A 19,934-nucleotide genomic window follows, 5' to 3' on the forward strand; every position below is an offset into this window, starting at 1 on the left:
TCCTGGAAAAGTATTCTAAATCTGATAAGACAAATCCTCATTAAGACTCATTTGCTTGTTTAATTTTCACTTATTGAGCTTTAATATACCATAAAAGTAAGTAATAACAACAGTGCTTTAAATAAATATTGCTTGTCTTGTACTCATTAATGTTTCAGAAGAACACAGAACTGCCTCTAGATACAGGAAGCTGCTGGAAAATAAAAACTAACCAATCATATAAACTAAAATGAGAGCTTTAAAGAATTTTTTGTTGAACATCGAGTTTAACAAAAATGTATTCTGTTCACTGTACACACGACACCAATGGGAATAAGAGCCAGTTCAAGTTCTAAGTTACCATTACTTGGGTAATAGTTTCAAGCTGCAAGGCACAGCTGTATGGGCCCAGCCAGACAGGCTATCACAGCAATGCTTTGATAGCATGGGGCCCTTAAGTGTCAGGATATAGAAAAGGCAGCAGTTGTTGGCTGTGAAAACAGTCTGATACAAACCAGATGGGGACTTACTTGATGGGCAACACAAAGGAAAACAATTGGCTCATTCAACAAAGTCAGGCCACTGCCCCGGAGAATTAACAGAAGACAATAACAGTCAACCAGAGTTGATGCAAACAAGAAACAGCCATGTGGTTACAGTTTAAGGAATTGTTTCTCCTCAGACTAAACATAAAGTTTTGATTTCTAATTCTTATATTCATTAATTTCAGTCTCGTTTACAAGCCCCCTCTTCCTCCAAAGTCTTCCGCATAATTCATTTATGTAGCACCAGCCTTCACACACCTACTTAAACAAGAAAAAAATTATATGACAAAGGCAGCTATATTAATCTAATGTTTCCTGAAGAATGCCAAGCCACAGACAACTTTCTGAACCCTGTCAGAGATACAGAGCACACAGTGTGTTATTAGACACATTTGCATGCATATGGCAGCATATTTACTGATTCTTTTTGATTTGAAATGCATAAAGCCCAGTAGGTCACACACTGGGTTGCCAGAGTACAGATGTCTTCAAATTTTGTGAAGAGTTCTTCTGGTTTCTTAACTTTTTTTTCAGAAGTAAACTTCAGATTAATTATGTTACCACATAACAGTTTTGTTTGTCAGGTTACAGTTTAAAAATCTATTGAAATAGCCATTACCAAACTTTTTCTGAAGCAATCAAAAAATTAAAACCTGGCTATTTCAGCCATAACTAAAAAAAAAAAAATCTCCAACCCATTCATTTTTAGACGCTCGTAGAAGATTATGGTCCAAAATCTTAATTGCTCTTGCTGTTTTATTACAGGAAATATAAAAGTGACATGTGCAAAGGTATTTTGATTACAAATTACTTACAGAGATTGCACAATAAGTCAGACCTCTAAGGGCCTTCTGCAATTTCACTCTCAGACTAAAAACATCTGAACTTTCTTTTCATATACTTCAAAATATTCCCTCTGGCAGTCTCTGCACTGCAGTGCTCTACACGAGTGTGAATGGTTGGATGGCACATTCTGACAGACGGTCACATAACCAGGACACCCAAGCAAGAGCGTCTACAAAATGCAGTCACACACAGACGTCCTGGATGCCTTATGAAGTCACACCGTCCTGGGACCCATCAGCTTCAGCACACCACCACGCAGCCCCTGAGCTTCACTGCTTCGGGGGATTGCTTGATGGCTAGTTCACAGATTTCTGAGCTAGCGGTGTTGCATGATGTAAACATCTCCTAAACACATCACTCAGATCTACGATGGGTACATCTGAACTCGATTCATCTTTCTAAGAGCTTCACTTTCCATGCAGACTTGCAAAAAGCAGCTGGGTTAAGAACTGAATATGTGGTGCTCATTTAACAGCCCACACTGGACAGACAGAGAAAGGGAGTTTGTCCTTAAAGAAAGAAAAAGACCTACTGAATTAATAAAGTACAGAGTCAGGTCCTAATTACCACCTTAAATGGTCCTAGCTTTTAGCTGTTTGGGTGCTCAAGCCTGTGAGCACGGTTTTACTTAGGGGAAAAAAAAAAAAAGAGAGAGACTAAAACCCAGCCTTGGCCACATTCGAAACAACCACCAAATATCGTAGGTAGAAAAGTAAGGTTTTTACTGCAGTTTCCTCCCATAAGCACAGAGCCAACACTCCAACAAAGCCGTTGTGTGCTGCGCTCTGTCTGAGCTAAAGCATCTCTCCAGCAGAATCATGAGGCTTATTTCCAAAAGCGCAGCCAAATTCTTGAAACCTCCAATGAAGGGGTGGGTTGTCACATCATAGCAGAGAAAATTTTGCCTGCAGTGCTGCTATTATTCATTTTTCACACCATATATATCGAGGCCAGAACACACTTTTTGCATACAGCTGAAATTTTGGGTTGAGTCTCTCCATTAGGCCCTTTCTAGAAGATTACAGATCTTAGGAGGAGAACAGCCTTTATCAAGCCTTAACCTCAGAGATACTGGCTGTTGTAGCCTTGCATTTAAAAGCAGATGAGAGAGGAGCAAAAACCTCTTTAGATCCCAGGTCTGCTTGTACAGGCTGACCCCAATTGCTCTTGTAAAAATGGTTTTGGACATGGTTTGTCAGAGAACGCCTCCACAAAGGACAGCACGTAAAGGCCAGCTGGAGCAGGGGGAGGCACAACAGCCTGGCCTCCGTTAAAATGAGGACTCCAACAGGAAACTGCTCCCTCTCTTTTTTGTTTTTTAATCAGGAAGGACGCTTCATCTTCAGAAATAAGCATTCCCTGTGTAATCTCCCTGCTTGCCTGTCTCTAGAAGCAGGTCCAATTACTGAAATAAGCAACATGCACTTTTAAGAAGTTAATCATGTATTTACACTGTAACTCAAACTAGTAAATATTTCCCATTTAAAATTCTGATGTATGTAACAGGGCACAATGGCAGCTGTTAAGTAAATAAAACAATTTTCTCAAGATCTGTAATTATGGTTTTAGGATTATAAAAACAGACTACAAAAATTAAAAATAAAGCAACTGCCAGCAAATTCCATGCCTTTTACTTCTACTGAAGATACAATGGCCTGACAAGGACAGAAACTGCAGCTGTTATACTGCCTTTAAACAAACATAGCTCTGCCCATGTCTTGCAATACATACGTTGCATAAAACAAGGCCACAATATGCAACCCTGAGATTATTACTTTACTGTAACAACCTGAGTTCGGATGGAGGTCTGCAGGTCAGCTCATATTAAATCTAACCTGCTTTGATTGCATGGTTTTGAGCTAAAACATAAATGTAATTCTACCAGACCCACCAAATGTGAGATACACATTTCCATTGTTTGCATATGGTTGACGATTTATTATTTTATATTAAAACTACATGTCTATCTGACATTAAGAAAGGAAGAGTTAATGAAAGTCAAAGTTGTGCCATACACAAAAAGAAACAGTTACTTCCCCGTGGCCAAAGCATAGGGGAAAAAAAAAAATGCACTTTACAGAACTGTTACATATTTTGTGTCACACTCAACAACTTTCACTCAGGCTGTTTAAAACTGTGCTTAAAAACAGTTCTTCCTTCTTTAAAAGCAAAACATAAGTTTTAGACTAGAGAAGAATGACAAGGCAGATACAAAGATTCTAAATGTAAATTGAGTTTTTCTAGGTGTACCCTTTTTTTTCCTGAATGACCGCATGCATGATAAAAACCAGAACACCGTAGTCCACAGACAAAATTTAACCCATCTCTATCATTTACTCTTGCTTCTTGCAAATGCAGTCACCAAAAACACACTTGTAACTGGTATTTCAGAGATGAGGATTTGTTGTATTTTACTTTCAATATTAGTTTTATGGAAGATGAAAAGTGTTTTAACCAAATTTTGCATTTGCACGTACTATTCAACACTATTACGAAATGCAGCCCCATATGCAACCTCAGCAATGAGTAACAGGTCACACACGACAACTTTAATCTTCACTCACCAGTCCTTATCCTATTTTTAAGAAGAAAGCTACTTTGGCAGACAGCATTTCTCAAAACCAGCATGTTATCAGAGAGTAGCATTACCATTATTTATATAGTATTCTTCATTTGGAAGATGTCCTAGATAACATTTACTTCATGCTGTTGCCTTATTTGAAAATTTCCTGGGCTTCTAGTCATAAGAAATTAATCACATAGGCATGGAAACATATATTTGTATTTAATTATAGGCAGTCTTTGTATCACTGTATTGAGAAGCTGGCTGGAAAAAGCTGGCCTCCCTTCAGCTCATAAAGTAGAAGGTCTGTTTACTCCTAATGTATCTAGGAAAATAAGCAAATAATGTACTTTGGTAACGACACTGTTCAAGAGCATGAGAACTGCCGGTAAGTCAAGCCTTTCATAATATAATAAGAAGTAAAATTTAAAAAGTACCATTACAATTTGACTGTGGACACCAATCATCTAAATATCTGTTTTTATTGCCTAGTTAGGTTCTCTTAATGACTTTACAGCTATGCCTTGCCTCTGCTAGCAGTGCAAAAATTTACAAAGCATTAAAAAAGAAGAAGAAAAAAGTTTAATGGCTGAGAAAGACAGTTTTTGCAAATCCCCCATCTCCTTTATAAAAGAGTTTTGGAGGCAGACAGGCAGAATCTGTAGGTTATTCATCACTCACATTAAGCTACCTCCACTCAGCATATACACTCATGCCCTAGTAATTTTTCTCCTGCCCAGCCACCCCACACACAAACAGCTGTCTTCTTCCAGTTTTTATGTAGTGCTTTAAAAAGCTGAATTAAGAGCTCTTGACAACAGGTAAAGCTGAAGGGTGTCCAGCTGTCTCTGCCCAAGGATCACCAAAACCAACACAGTGGGGAAAGCAGAAGCTGTTCCTTCTGTTGTGTTGCTCTGAGATACACAAACCACTGAATTATAAAGGGCAACATCTGCCTTCCCTGCCAACCAGAAAAATAAAACAAACCCAGCACATACTGAACACAGAAAGCCTACATTTCTCCTATCGCGGTGCTATAAATGTTTCTCGAAGTTGAAATATATGTTTGTAATACACCTTGTCTTCACCTGTCGCCATACAGTATCCATGCAATGTGTTGCCAGCACCCAAAGGCATCAAGACTTCCTGGTCTGATACTGATGCCTTTATTAAAAGAAATGCAACTTTCATACTAAAAAAGAAACGTGAGATGAGAGGTCTACTTAAATGACTGTTAATCCAAGAAAGGATGATCATCCTGAAAGATCCTATAGTGCATCTGCCAACTGAACTACCACAGAGTCGGCAGCAGGTCTACCCGAGACAGCTGGAAAGGTTCCTGACTCCAACTTAGCTGGCATTGACATACAAGGCTGAAAACGATAGGGACTGAGGAGTGGAAATACATCTTATTCAGGAAATTGCCTTTGCAGGCTGTATTCTCTGGCAGAGGCTGTAGCATACTCCTGGAGGTAGTAACTCCAACCAAATGCTTGGCTGAATAAGGAAAAGGCAATGTTATTTCTTACAACACATCTTGTTATAGTCACATACAGAGGCACAGTTTAGAACAACTAGGAATCTCAATTTAAATTCATTTGCCATCACTGCTAACAAATAGGCACATGAATTCAAGTAGTACAAGACCATAGAAATCCAATGCCTCTTCGCAACATTATGACAGAAGAGGATGTGTAAAGGGACTTCAGACTGCATTATACATATATAAGTGAGTAACAGGTTCAGGAGAGACTATTCTGATCATTTTCCATGACCTACCGCAAGACACAGGCCACAGAACAGCTAAGCACACTGACTTTCTAGATGCACATCAGTTCGTTCTTATTAAACCATGGGCTCAGAGTTGTGGAACCACTAATTTGTGAGAAACTTTTCCCTCCAGAGAAGAGCTAACTGGAAACAGCCCTCGGGCTGATGTAAGCATTAAGTACATGGGGAGTCTCTGTCCTTAGGTGGCTTGCCCGAGCCCATTAATTTTTTGTGTGCGTCCCCCATTTATATAAGCAATGTTTGCCTGAAAGGGGAAAGCAGGTCAGCCTAGTCAGCTTGCTACCATCTGCTTTTATTCAGAGTTACTCAAGATCAGTGCCAGTGGGATCAGTGCCCATTAAGGGGGTTTATTGTGTGTGTTTATTTTTTGCTCTTTACAATGAAGGCAACAGCAATTACTGTAAGTTTGTAAAAGTGCATACAAATCATAATACACAATACAAAGCTGCTTCAGTCAGATCCTAGCATGTTTACGAATCCTCCACAGGCTGTGAGAAAGACCGCTTTGGCACAACAAATTGGATAGACCGGTGAGGAGTGTGTTAGTATCCAGGAGATCTGAGACCGTATTTAATACTTGCTGTCAAGACCATACTCTGCTTGCAACACACAGCAAATCCAGCTGATTCACCACCACATGAGAACCTTACACAAAAGAAAAAGCACGACATTCTAGCTTCGACCCCAGATGGGCAGACAATAGGCGGATTTATACAACTGGAAACTAGAACTGGTGAAAGATCAAAGGTAGACTGCTAAAGTGGAAATAGCAATTTAGGGCTCTCAGCTTGTACGTTCCAACTCTTAAGAGTAGATATGCAGCAGCAAGAGGTACTCTCCTCTTAACGAGAATTCTGCTTAGAATATGCCTGGCTATTCGAAGAGACACAAGCTACAGAAAAACACTTGGGCTTGTGTCAGCAATAGTGTGGCCAGCAGGAGCAGGGCAGGGATGGTGCCCCTGTGCTCGGCACTGGTGAGGCTCCACCTAAAGAGTATGTTGAGTTTTGGGCCTCTCACCACAAGAAAGACATTGAGGTGCTGGAGTGTGTCCAAAGAAGAGCATTGAAACTGGTGAAGGGTCTGGAGAACAAGTCTTATGAGAGGCAGATGAGGGAACTGGGGTTGTTTAGCCTGGAGAAAAAGAGGCTGAGGGGAGACCTTATTGCTCTCTACAGCTACCTGAAAGGAGGTTGTAGTGAGGTGGGTGTTGGTCTCTTCTCCCAAGTAACAAGTGATAGGACAAGAGGAAACAGCTTCAAGCTGCGTTAGGTGAGGTTTAGATTGGATATTAGGAAAAATTTCTTCACCGAAAAGGCTGTCAAGCATTGGGACAGGCTGCCCAGGGAAGTGGTCGAGTCACTGTGCCTGGGGGTATTTAAAAGAGGTGTAGATGTGGTTCTTAGGGACATGGTTTAGTGGTGGGCTTGGCAGTGCTGGATTAACGGTTGGACATGATGATCTTAAAGGTCTTTTCCAACCTAAATAATTCTGTGATTCTATGAAATCCGCATTGCAGGGATGAGGCAGTGGTGCCACATGCAGCTTAGCAGAACCGCCTGGCAGTCTGGACTGCTTTGGTTCCAGCAGGTAGTCATAAGTGTTTGAAAAGCAAATACAATTATGAATCGAATTTTTAAAGACATTCCAATAAACTTGGAAGTAAAATACTTTACATTATTAAGATACACTTAAGATCAGAAGATCCTCAGAAGTCTCTGGTGTCTGTGTCATGCGATACAGACAGCTGATGCTCAGCAGGCACCCCATACTGGGTACCACATGATATTTTGAGGCAAAAAGGACATACAAACTCCAGAATGTACATTGGATGCTTTATGCAGCAGTACCACAGGTTTTCAGCTTACCAGTATGAAAAAGGGACTGGTCCCACATTATTTGCACATTACAACCCCTACGTATGAGTGAAATACCAGGCTTAATTTTGTCATTGCCTTGAACTTTAGTTTATGATATATAAATGCACTTTGAGGGATGCCACAGGCCATGGGATCAGATCTCCTGCAATCCTTTAAAATCCAGGCTTGAAGAGAGAATCTGATAAGATTTCTAGATATTTACCTTGAGCCCCAGTAAATCTGGAAAAAGACAAGTAAAAATCCAAGTATTTGACAGTCTCCATAGGAAGTAATCCTTTAAGTAGTGATCATGTCAGTTCGAGTAAGTTTTTCTTTCCCTTTCTGCAGGAAAAAAACCCAGCTGGTGCTGGAATTTTCATGAAAATCCCTGCTGCTGTGTACAGAACAGAGGAGGGACTGGGTACCAGGAATACACCCTGAACCTCTGCAAAATACATGTACTTTAAACGCAAAGATCTGATCAAAAGGGAGAAAGGGGCAACTGTAGCTACTTTCACCTGCTTAAGTAATGGGACTATAGATGCCAGCCTCACCTCCTGAACTTAAAACTTTTGAGCAGGAACTCTCCTTAAGGCCACACTGGAAGGTTTCCTGCTTTATTCTTTTTCACTATATAAAAAGTGCAAAATACCTTCTCTCCAAAGAGTATGCATACTCACATCCAGCATGGAGCAGAAATAGATTCTCATGAGGGCTCTACAAGGGAAACTTAAGATATACAAAGCTGTGCCGATTTCATGATGGGTGTAAAGCATCATCTGTATAGGCACCAAGGGAAGACTAAAAGGGGAATTTTCCTGCCTTTACACATACTTCCCACAGCAAAAGCCTCAGCACAAGGTCAGAGAAATGTCTTGACAATACTGCAGCAGTGAGATAGCACTGTATCCCTCTGTGCCGTTTAAGGAGGCAGGCAGTCTGAGGAGAACTAACTCTCAACCTCTTAGAGGTTGAAGAAAATTGCCAAGTGAACAGAAACCTAATGCTTGTAGATTCATAAGAAAAGCGCCAGGTGACACGTGGTATGGTACTGGACTCCGGAGGAGAATGACTTCTACCCGAGTATGCCAGTCAGTAGGAAACCCTCAGACTGCAAGAAAATGTGCACTGGCTTGGTAGTTTTCTTTAAGTGTAAACTGGGCTGGTTTTTTTTGTTTTCCATTTCTCCATCTGATTACTTGGATTTCAATTAATTTAGATGCCTCAAAAAAATAAAATAACATTCTCGGGGTGTAAAAAACATACCAGGGAGATCCATGCTTCACCTGCTAGAAGTTCCCATTGTTCATGCCTTTTGTACAAATAAGTGATGGGAAGAAGTGACAGGCCTAGGAGGCTGGAGGATCATTTCCCAGAAAGAGATCTTTTGGGAATAGGTGCAAAGATGTGCACAGTCACATGAAACCCACAGCAGTTCCTGGTGTTTGATTTCCCAGGACCCTAACTTGAACCAGCAGAACACATCCGCAGCAGGAGGACATCATTGTCTCAATAACAATTCTACACAAGACTTTGCCATAAGCTACGAAAAACTAAACTTCTGTTTTAACATTATAACTGAAGTAACTCAGTGGGAGAAGAAGCAACCATAGACATAAATGGCACTTAACAGATAAATAATATTTACAAAACCCAAGAAATTCAAAACTCCTGTTCCAAAAGTACTGTAAGACAGCTAAATATTGACTTACAGAAATTCAAACTAAAAACTCTTAAGTGTGGCTACTGAGGCTTTTATGTGGGGATAATATGCAAAATGCATTATTACTCAGACGCATGTTTTCAGTGCAAGGGCTATCACGTAGCTGCTATGGTCACATGTGCAGAAAAAGCAAATGAAAACTCTTTGAGAACTGGTGTTCTAAACCACTTGGAGCACCTAAAAGCTAATGACTACTTATAGAAAAGACACAGTTTCTGTGGGAAACGCAGCTTTGCATTTCCTGACTTGCCCGAATGTAAAATATATTAACTGAATTATGTCAATGAGCCATCTGATAGCATGGGGACGTTACTGTATAGGAAAACCAGAGTCAAAATAGACCAGAAATAAGAGTTCTGAAGAAGCACTGAAAAACATACATAAACCTCTAAGGGGACATTTGCTTGAAAAATGCCATAATTATAGATAATTGATTTCATGACTTCAACTTCCAATATCTTCTCCCAAAAATTAGTCAAATTCAAGGAGCAATGTAGGCTACGCAAACTATTCCTACCTCTTGGGTTGTGGTGGTACTGTCTACAGAGTGAAAGAATAGCTCCGTTTTTTGTCACTAGCTGCTATTTTCAGGGTGGTATGGATGGTCCTTAGCAAAAGCGTTTAGTGAAATTCAGTCCAAAAAAAGAAACAGCAGGATATTAAAGAGAAAGTAAACTTTCAGTAGAATAGTTGTTAAGAGTTTGACCAAAACAGTTCCAGTTCCAAGGAAAAAATAAAGACCTTTAGCCTTATCCTAATCTTCTTCCTTCCTTGAAGCATCTGTTAGAGATTTGCCTCATGCCACAATAGTTTTAAGAAAAAATAACCCAAAATGTAACTCAGAGCAATGTCTGGCTGAAGAAGAGTGGCAAAGTCGTATTTAGTTATATCCATATTTTCAATATTAGTTTTCAATACAGCATAATCTCAATGCTAACACAGAACTAGCCCATTTTCAATACCAAACAGGGACTCTGGAAGCTTTATTTTTTATATACAGATTGTTTTAAGGGCTTCTTGTCCTCTTACTCATTTATTGCACAGATCATCTCCTCCCACAAGCAATTGTGCAATCTCTCTGTGGCAACAAAGCCAATTGCTTAGTGTCCCAATGTTGCTTTCCCATGTACTTAACAGCTGCCTGAATATTATTCACTAGCTGGAGATAAAAAGGAATTACTATCATGAAGTTGTGCTCTCTAGGTCACATTTTGAGAGTCTGTGCTGCAGAAAAATAATTAAGTGAAGATACATCTACTTCTTCGTTCTGAGCTGCTCATATTAAACTTTAAAAATGCTCTGCAGTCAAGCATTGCCACCTGTTCTTACATTTTAATTTAAAAATTCTGAATCATGTTAATGTAAGCCTGAAAATGCTTGTATTCTGGAAATATGGGCATTCACCAACCACAACAATTATTATCATATTAAATTTATGAAGATATATGAAAGAATGGTACAAAGATTAAAGGGTATCATAAAGCCAAAAATATATATGCATGTATATTATGTACTAAAAATGTATGTTTTCAAACCACTGTCTCCACTATGTCTAGAGAAGGCACACATTTCAATTAATAATACATTCAGGCTTGATTTTCAGTTGTAACTTTCAGGAGACATTACCCTTTCAGGCATGATATTGTAACAGTCCTACTGAACTTCAACTTTCATTAGAAGACATCAATCAACTTACTTTCAGTAAAAACACATGTTCACTGTAGACCACAAAAATTTTTTAAACAACAAAAGAAAGCTCTATCGTACGTATATTTATAAGCATAGACAAAAAATTAATCAAATCTTGTCTTGTGTTTATCAATTAAATAAAAAGGCTTTTTTTACACCCAACTCTAAGTCCTTTTCCCTCCAAGAAAAGGGAAAAACAATTTCCCTTTTCTCCCAACATCCTGAATTCACACTTCATTTCAGGGCTCCAGATTTTCTAAGCTCTAATACCAATACAACCACTTACCCTTTAAACTCTGAAAAAATACCTAAATGGCTCTGCCTCAGAAATGCTTCTCCATTTTCAGGCGAGTACTGAGATAGCAAGGGACAGTGAGTAAAAGCCACCGTTTGACATGAAGTTTTTATAAACAGAGTGCTTTGAACTTACAGGAACAGATGTGCTTAATTTTAAAATGTTGTATTTATTTAAATCCATATATACTTATCATGTTGCAAGTTTTCATTTTTCTTTCAAATGATTCTTATTAATTTTTACCCTCAACTTTTTGACTAAGTTGCTGTGGTGAAGCTTATAGAGACAAGACCTTCTGGTTAAAACTGACAGACAGTTGTTTCCATTTGCAAATCCTCTAGATTTTTACGGGCTCATTAAATATGTATACTTTGAGTAAGATTTAAATTATCCTGGTATATAAATAATCTTTTTTTTTGTTCCTCTCAAAGAAAATTGACTACTGCCATCTCGTGGTCAGACATTTTCATCTGACACACAGGCATAGATGGACTGTGCCCAAACCCCTTGTATTACAGTACAGGTTAATTTAGTTTTTCTGAAGATAAATATTCCAGAAAACAAAAGATTTCATAAAAAATATTTTACTCCATTTCCACCCCTCTCTAACACCCTACTCAATAATGCAGGCTGGAAGTGCCATCTTGTTAACACTGTGAGACTAAGTACAGTGTTAGGAGGACTATCTCCCCTTTCCTCCTTCTCTCTGATGCTTAATAGCAAGTGTTGGGAGGAAGAAAAGGAAGATTCCTATAACTGCTGTCAAGGAAGTTCGGAACAGGTTGATCCTGCAAGGCAGACCTGCCACATAATTTCCTTTCTGGCCATTTAAAGGTCATACTCAACTTACTGGAAATTCACTTTCCTTAGGCAATTTGGATTTCCTAAACACCAGAGGAAAAATATGGTTCTTCCTATTAGAAAAAGTCATTGCAATATTTTCCACCAATGCTAAATAAAAGAGTTAACCCCCATTTTTTAGTAAATTCTTTATTTACCCACTTTAAAAGCACGTGTTGATAAATGACCCTACAACAAAACATGTACATGCACTAAAGTGTGCCACTTCAGTTCTGTAAGCTTTTCCACTAATTGTCCATAGAAGCTAAGTTTTACATTATTCATAACTTCCTTCATATGAAAACCATGGTTCTGAAATTAGGTTCCATGTTCCACAACCAATAACTCTGGCCTAGGGCTTTTCTTAGCACTTATATGTATTTGAAGTAAAATAATTCCATCAGAGTTATAATTCGATTAGATGTTTTAAAAAAATTAAATGGAAGAAGTTCAAAGAATTATTTTAAAAAGGGCTTGAAGGAAGAATTTGTCTATACTAGGGTGGAGCAATTGTAATTGCATTTTTGTAGACATGCAGGTTTTTAGATTCCAGTTCTTAGCACGTAAGATTAAAACTGCTACATATCTCACTCTACCACTTCCACAAAATTATCTCCTAAGACAATTAAATATGGCAGCAATATGCACAGTTTATGTTATTCCAATACTGACTTGAACTACAATAAACATGCAATATCCTTAACACTTCTAACAGACACTGTTAAGTTATCTCCCAAAATAGCATGGTTATGCATAGATAATACAGAGTGTCCTTCACAAAAGACAATCACTGCTACACACTAGCTTGAAGTCCATCTCAAACCAGGCCATCTTAACATTGAAATCTCTATTTTTCTTTTCACATTTGCAAGATCTTAACTTTGTATTATCTTTCAGTTCTCCTCTAGTACCCTTGCATTTTCTCATGTGTATGAGCCACTGCCATCTATCACAACATTATGAATATTTTGTTTGCGAATAGCATTCTATAAAGCAATTAAGATTCAGCTGACTACATAATATGCACATTGTCATGCTCTTGGCAAACAAAAATTTAAATAAATACTTAATTGCAAGGATTCTGATGACTTACATACAGATACATTTCCAATCCCTTCAGTGCATCCCAACAATACCATAACTATGTACACAGGTTTATACACACTATATACAAGCGTTTGGAAGTTTGGGGAATTTGGTAGTACTGAAAACCAAACTTTTTAAAAAATCAGTATCTTATTATACATCAGTATTCAACAGCATTTAAAAGCAATGTGCTTAACTGAAAGAACTATGTTTGCTTATTGACATTGATTTACCTTCTTGTTGCACCTCTTCAGACTTCCTTCTCACATGAATAACCAGGGGTCTCACAGTCTCAACTTGTGCAGCTCCTCGGCTTTCCTCCTATATATCATACATTAAAATCATATTACAACCCTGACTTTTGATGTAAAAGCACAGTAAAATTATTTGGAACTTCAAGAAACACCCAAAGATGCTTTTAAAGATTCATTAAAGGACGTGCACTTGTTCTTCCTTCCTTTCGACTTCAAAAGAATTCAGATCTGATTTAGCCTATTGCTGTGCTATTTCCTCCAGACAGACATCCTGGGAGCAGTAGGTATGGCAAAGTGCCATTTAGACCTGAACACACAGGGGACCCTCAATTCCTAATCAAAGCATGTGGCGGAAATAACATAAGATTTCTCTGGCTTTCTTCAATACCCAGGACTTTTCCCTAGGTATTACCCTCCTGAGTAAAAAGAGAAAGTTGAAAGGGAAAAGAAAAATAAAAAGACAGCACACAGGTTAGAAAACCCATCACAAGCATAAATTTTATTTCCTTAACCGTGTTTTTAAAACCATTTTCCACTCTTCCTGAAATGCTCTTCAGGACCTAGGTCTGCAACAAAGCCTATAGGAAAACAGTTTCTTAGAAGCAACAAACACTCTGGAGGTTAAAAAGACAGACATCATATTTGTCAAGTATGCTGGTTATCTTATGTGCTAACTGGAACAGGAATTGTGGCCCAAGGACATTGCACTACACATAGACAGGAAACATGAGAAGTGCAAAACATAGAGTCATAGAGTTCTAGAAGACTGAATCATTCTCTAAGACAGACAATTTTGATTTGCGCAGTTATTCTGTTGATTCCACAGATGAATATAAGTTTTTTAATGAAGATTCTTAAAGAAGGAGGAACACGAGAAAGATCGTAAATGTTTGCATATCACACAGTGTTTGGAGCCTACAGACAGAATTGCTGTATGACTTCTGGGAAAATTATACGTCCTGAGAAGCAACGGCACGGGCACTCTCTTGAAGACCTGATGTCAAAGTACCAGTGGTATTTTGCTCCCCAAAAGCTAAAAAGGAAGAAAAGGAAAGTATGCTTCAGTTCTGTAAGAGAAACCCTCCACTACTGTGGAGGCCACAAGTGAAACACACAGTCAAAAATATAGATCAAAAGAAGAAAATTTTTATGTCTGGCAAACAATAAGCATGGTGCCAACTATGCAATCAGGGCTTCCCACTTCTTTCAGCTAACAGCTGTCCCCTATGATAACAGGAATCTCAACAGTAATGGTATTGCTTCTCATGTACTTAATGATCATTTAAGCCAGCACTGCAAAACATTAGGAACAAAAAAAGGATAAGCCATTCAGTCATTGTCTTTTCCTCAGTGGCTGCATGGACTTGTTTACACTCCCCAGTAAACAAAGCATAGAGCAAACGAGCTACACTAGTAGATAGCATGTCATCTCTAACGAGCACTGACACAACCCCACCAGCACAGTGATGAGCGTAAGCTGGTGGAAGTGAATATACATGCATCTGAGATCAAGCTAGCATCTCCACAAGGCACTGTGAGTATGGATAGACCAGTTAGGATTGGTGCTTACTTGGGCACCTCTACACACCATGATGCCGACCAACTCTGTTCATCCTTTAAAGCTTACAAGATAAGAAAGAGCTGAGATGATTTCCTGAAAGCAGGAAGGCCTCACGGAAATGTGATCGAAGGCCACCAATGTTACGGAACATTAAATGCAAGCAGCATGACAGCATATTCATGAGTCCATTTGAAGTGTTTTTTCTGTTTTGTTTTGTTTTGGATTTTTAGTAAGACAAACCAAAAACCAGTTTAACTGAACTGAGCTGCAACAAGAAGCTGAGAGATAACTCATAGATTCATAACCTACAATTATGCATTCCTGAAGATTAAAAAACCATCTCTTTTGAAATGCTAAAAATGAAAGCTAATGAGAATACCAAAGTGACAATCCCACTTAAAAAATGTTGATTGTATAAAAACATTCATACTTACACAAGAACATGATGAAAATATTTTGCAACTAACTGATTTTCTAAGATTTTAACAATGCATTTGGGACTTCAAATGATTCAGATTTACCATCTTTGAAATGTTTAGCCACACAAATATGACTTCAATGTTCATGTCCCTCCCATGATCAAAATGTTTTATGTAGAATAGGAAAAGCCCAGCTTCCTCCTACTCATTCTGTTGTTTCTTAGAGCTAATAGCACAGGGGCAAAGTGGTCACAAATAACAGTTAATTCCTGTATCATTGCACAAGAATGGAGTGAAGGGGTCAAACCGAAGATGCATTTAGTCTGGCATTCTGTCTAACAGTGGCTAAAAACATATATAAATCTCAAAAAAATCCAACACCAGAAAAGGAGGAGCAGCCAAGGAATCTGGGTAGATAAGAAAATTCCTGTATGACTTCAGCCATTTGTTTTGGAGTGAGTGACCACACAGACTTCACTCTTCGTGACTGAAAGCCATTTGCCTCTGCCCTACATGAAAAGACAATGCTCTTTCTGTTGGTCAAAATCTGATCTACACACCGGTGCCAGGGAGCAAACAAGTGGCACATATGTGGCAGCTCCACATCACTGCCCACAACCTCCCTGAAGTGAGGATCCTGTTCAGACAGATTATGGAAACCATGCAGGCTTTGCAAACCTTTTTACAAACCCTAACATCCAGGAGGATTGTTCCCAGTTATATGAGGACAAAGCTCTACCGAACCCAAGCTCAGCTGGACACCATCTGAAATACAGTGTATTCTCTCAGGTCTCCCAGCAAACACCTAGTTTTGCTCCTAAATAGATTAGTCTTCTTGCTTTGTACGTAGCTGATAGAGTTTAATTTCAATGAAGGCAAACACTGCCTAGAGATGAAAGAGACGTGAAACAACTGACAGTGACTAACCTGGGAGGAAATCTTTGAAGAAGTTTAAAGTGATTATTGCCTTAAACATTACATAGAATGAATCATTCTGAAAGCCTGAGCATCTCTTGCTCTTGCCACAGCTGATATTATGTTACCAGAAAATCTGTTTCCTACAGGCAGACGACAAAGCAGATCCAGCCATAGATCTGAATACAGATGACATCCCTAATTGAAAGTAGGGGAAAGGTTCCTCATTGTTACATGTTAGATGCTGTCAAAGCAAACTTTCAAATCATCTGGTACAGGGATTCTTTTTTTTCAGAGGAGGATGTACAGATCCAGTAGAGGATCTTATGGAACACGGCTTTGCCACAACCAGGACAGACATTTACAGTTGTTATCGCATATAGGTACAGCCACGTCATAGAAAGGCAAAAAATTTAGCCCATGAGAAACAGTGGTTTAGAGCCTTAAGTCAGGAACATCCATGTACAGGAAGAGATCATTTTCTTTGGGTAAAGAAATGAAAACAAACGCAACCACACACACAAAGTTCAGGGGTTTGTTTGTTTCGTTGATTTGGAGGGAGGGTGAGTTTTATATGCCAGCAGGCAAAAAAAGTGACACTACGGGTTCAGACGCAAGAAGAAGTTTCTAAAGATAACATAATATATAATAATCCATGTATTTTCTATGAAAGACACAATGTCAGATCACCTTACATTTCTTGCATAGGTAAGACTATGTACATGGGTAACGCAAACAAAAATCAATCCTAACCCCATCAGTTAATTCTCCAGAGCATGAGACGTAGGTATCACTGGGTTCTTCATCACAGCTAATGGTGCTGAAAGAAGGAAACATGTTTTGCCCTCTCTGTCCCTACTTTTGGCTAGTTGAAACGGTAACAAGGATATGAGCTTCACCCCAACACACACAGCGGTTTAACTTAATCCAGCCTTGCCTGTGAACAACCTTTCCAATAAATAATACATTCCAGTTATCTCAAAGTGAAAGAGGTATAACATTTTAAATCCTCTTTGAAGACGCAACACATTGCTTCAGATGACCAGTTCAAGAACTGCTCAGACACCAGTGGCATAATACATAAAGCTCAAAAACATGAAACCAAAGACAGATCAATGTAAGATAGTTCAGGTTATTTTTAATATAGAACATCAGGGAAGGACAGAATGCATGCAGGAACATAGCAAACATAGTAAGTATATTATTACTTTCAAACACACTGTGAAGCTTAACATATTAAAGAGCAATCTGCCACCTCGTTTTTAGCTTTTGCCACTTGCTCTTTGAATTTATCTTTAGTTAGCTAGTAAACCATCATCTCTAGGAAACAGCACATACTAAAAAAAGTAGCAGTGGATTAACTCTATAGGTTTCAGAGATCAATAGGATCTTCCTCTACCTTCAGGTATTCTGAGGAACATCACCATTACCACCTTTCCAACCCTGCCCCTACAAGGACAGCTAAAGCTCCTGCAATGATGAATCGGTGGGTTACAACTAGTGAGGCCAAACCTCTATTGTCGCTTCCTCTCTCATATATCCATCATGTTATTCTTCTGTATTTGAAGCCCTGTGCCCCTAAAACATTGGAATGCCTCATCTGAACCAAGTACGTATAGTATTAGATCCTGTGAGACCACTGAAGTTGTGAGGAAGTGCAGAAAAGGTAAAAGAGAAGGTCTGAACCTAACAGAAAACATATTGTAAGGATTCCATCACAGTCAACACAAGTATTTTTATTACACGCATGTACTTTTGACTTCAGTTTCTCATCTGAATGTGTCACTTTAATTACACTGGTTCTGTGATGTCAGTCCCCATGGTGAAACAGGAAGATTTATTTGCCAGGGTTTCGGTTTGCACTTTCTGACTAGTCATAGAAAAGATCCTTTGAGTTTACCTGGGACAGATCCTCTGAGAGAGATGTCACTCTGCAGCTTGGTAGGGCTGACTGCAGAACAGGATTTGAAACCAGTTGCGATTCCAGTTCAGCCATAAGCATTGGACCACGACTTGTATCTGCATCTCCAAGAATTTCTGCTGAGAGAGAGAAAAATAAAGAGAAAAAAATTCCTTGATGAGCTGGAGCAATAATCTCCCAGTCAACTCATGTGGCAGGATGTGGAGCCTTTCAAGGTTCAATAATGGGACATGCAACTGTAAAGAGAATGATTTCCTCCTTACGTGGCTCAATGTATATCCCTTAAATTGTTCTTGTGGGAAAAAAGAAATAAGAAATACATGCCTGTGGAAATTGAAAAAAATAAATCAGTTTTATCATCTGTAGATTTCTAACATGGCATTTGTGATAGCTTCAAAGCTGTATAGTTCATCATACCATTATATGCTTAATGAGCTTTATCACACATATTGGAAAGAGATTGGAAAGGCTTCTCCATGAAAATGTTTCATTGTTGTGTGAATGAAAAGAAACCTGTATATAGTCTCTTTTAAAGGGACCATTTGCTATATAATCCAGCATTTATCATGCTTTTGCAGCCTGCAAGTATGTAAAGCATCTTTATGAAAAATGTACTGACAGCTCACAGACTAACTTTAGCCTTCTGCTATCATACAGAGCCAAAGAATGAATTTTAAGCCTAATTAACTATAATCATTGCTTAATTAACTGTAATTATTGTTCACTTTAAGACTACATGTGCCATATTCCATTTGCATGTTGGTTTTTATATCCATGACTTTAAGCACTGAAAAGAAGGATTTATAAATGAAAGACTGATCATCAAGATGCTGTTATATACCTGCATAAGCAACACCTGCTCCATCATACAAATATGTAGGATGTTTCCATAATACACATAAAAACTGGTCGCAAAACTGAAGATACCCATACACACACAATCCCCAGAATTCTTACAGGTATATCTGAGAGTGACTCATTTTGACAGAGAAACTGAGTATCCACTGCCGGGTTATATGTACAGAGATACACACCCTGAAATATATGAACTTTTACCCCCACTGGTGTAACAATTATTTAATTTTAGACCTAAAAATAATTATCAAATAAAATGAAATAAAATGATGGACCTGCATTGTGAATGTTGCGGCTATTGAGAAATATCTCTTAGTCCTGACTCGCAACAGACTGAAGGACATGCAATCTCACATACCAGTGGATGGATATAAAAGATTTGGAAGAAAAGTGGTAACAATCACAGATCATTCCTTCCCCCCTCCATGCCCCCACCACCCAGAACAGGTTGTTTCCTATTCAGTGTTGATTTTGCTATTAAAGGGACTTGGAAACAAGATTTTCTGTTCCTCCCTGATATGAAAACACTCGTCTTGAAAGGATACCCTAGGTCTTATACAAGACTGTTTCCTGAGCAATGTCAATGAATCCTGTGCTGTGTGTTCTGAGGTGTGGAGGGAGGGAAGCTAAATTAAAAATCATTAGGATGCAGCAAAACTCAGTCTGGGATTATTACAGATTATGTAAAAGCACAGGGCATTCCTATACGTTAGTTAGTCCAGAGCACTTGCATCCTCTAAAACAAATACTAAAACAGAAACAATACCTCAAGATTTAGAGAGATGCGCATAAA

At 38.7% G+C, this 19,934-nt stretch overlaps 1 protein-coding gene across 8 annotated transcripts in view; it reads right to left on the minus strand.

The window, feature by feature from the left end:
- KIAA0586 (KIAA0586 ortholog) overlaps positions 1–19,934 on the minus strand; it is a 75,625-nt gene that overhangs the window by 11,331 nt on the left and 44,360 nt on the right. For 4 of the 8 annotated variants that reach the window (XM_075104231.1, XM_075104224.1, XM_075104225.1 and 1 more), the window contains 2 exons: positions 18,266–18,405; positions 13,450–13,537 (listed from right to left, as the gene is read on the minus strand). In XM_075104231.1, the coding sequence (XP_074960332.1) occupies positions 13,450–13,537; positions 18,266–18,405 (228 nt within the window). The remainder of the gene's footprint in view (positions 1–13,449; positions 13,538–18,265; positions 18,406–19,934) is intronic. The other 4 variants (XM_075104226.1, XM_075104223.1, XM_075104229.1 and 1 more) reach the window with 3 other exon arrangements.

Source organism: Phalacrocorax aristotelis, chromosome 9 (genome assembly GCF_949628215.1).
Source record: "Phalacrocorax aristotelis chromosome 9, bGulAri2.1, whole genome shotgun sequence".
NCBI classification, from domain to species: Eukaryota; Metazoa; Chordata; class Aves; order Suliformes; family Phalacrocoracidae; genus Phalacrocorax; species Phalacrocorax aristotelis.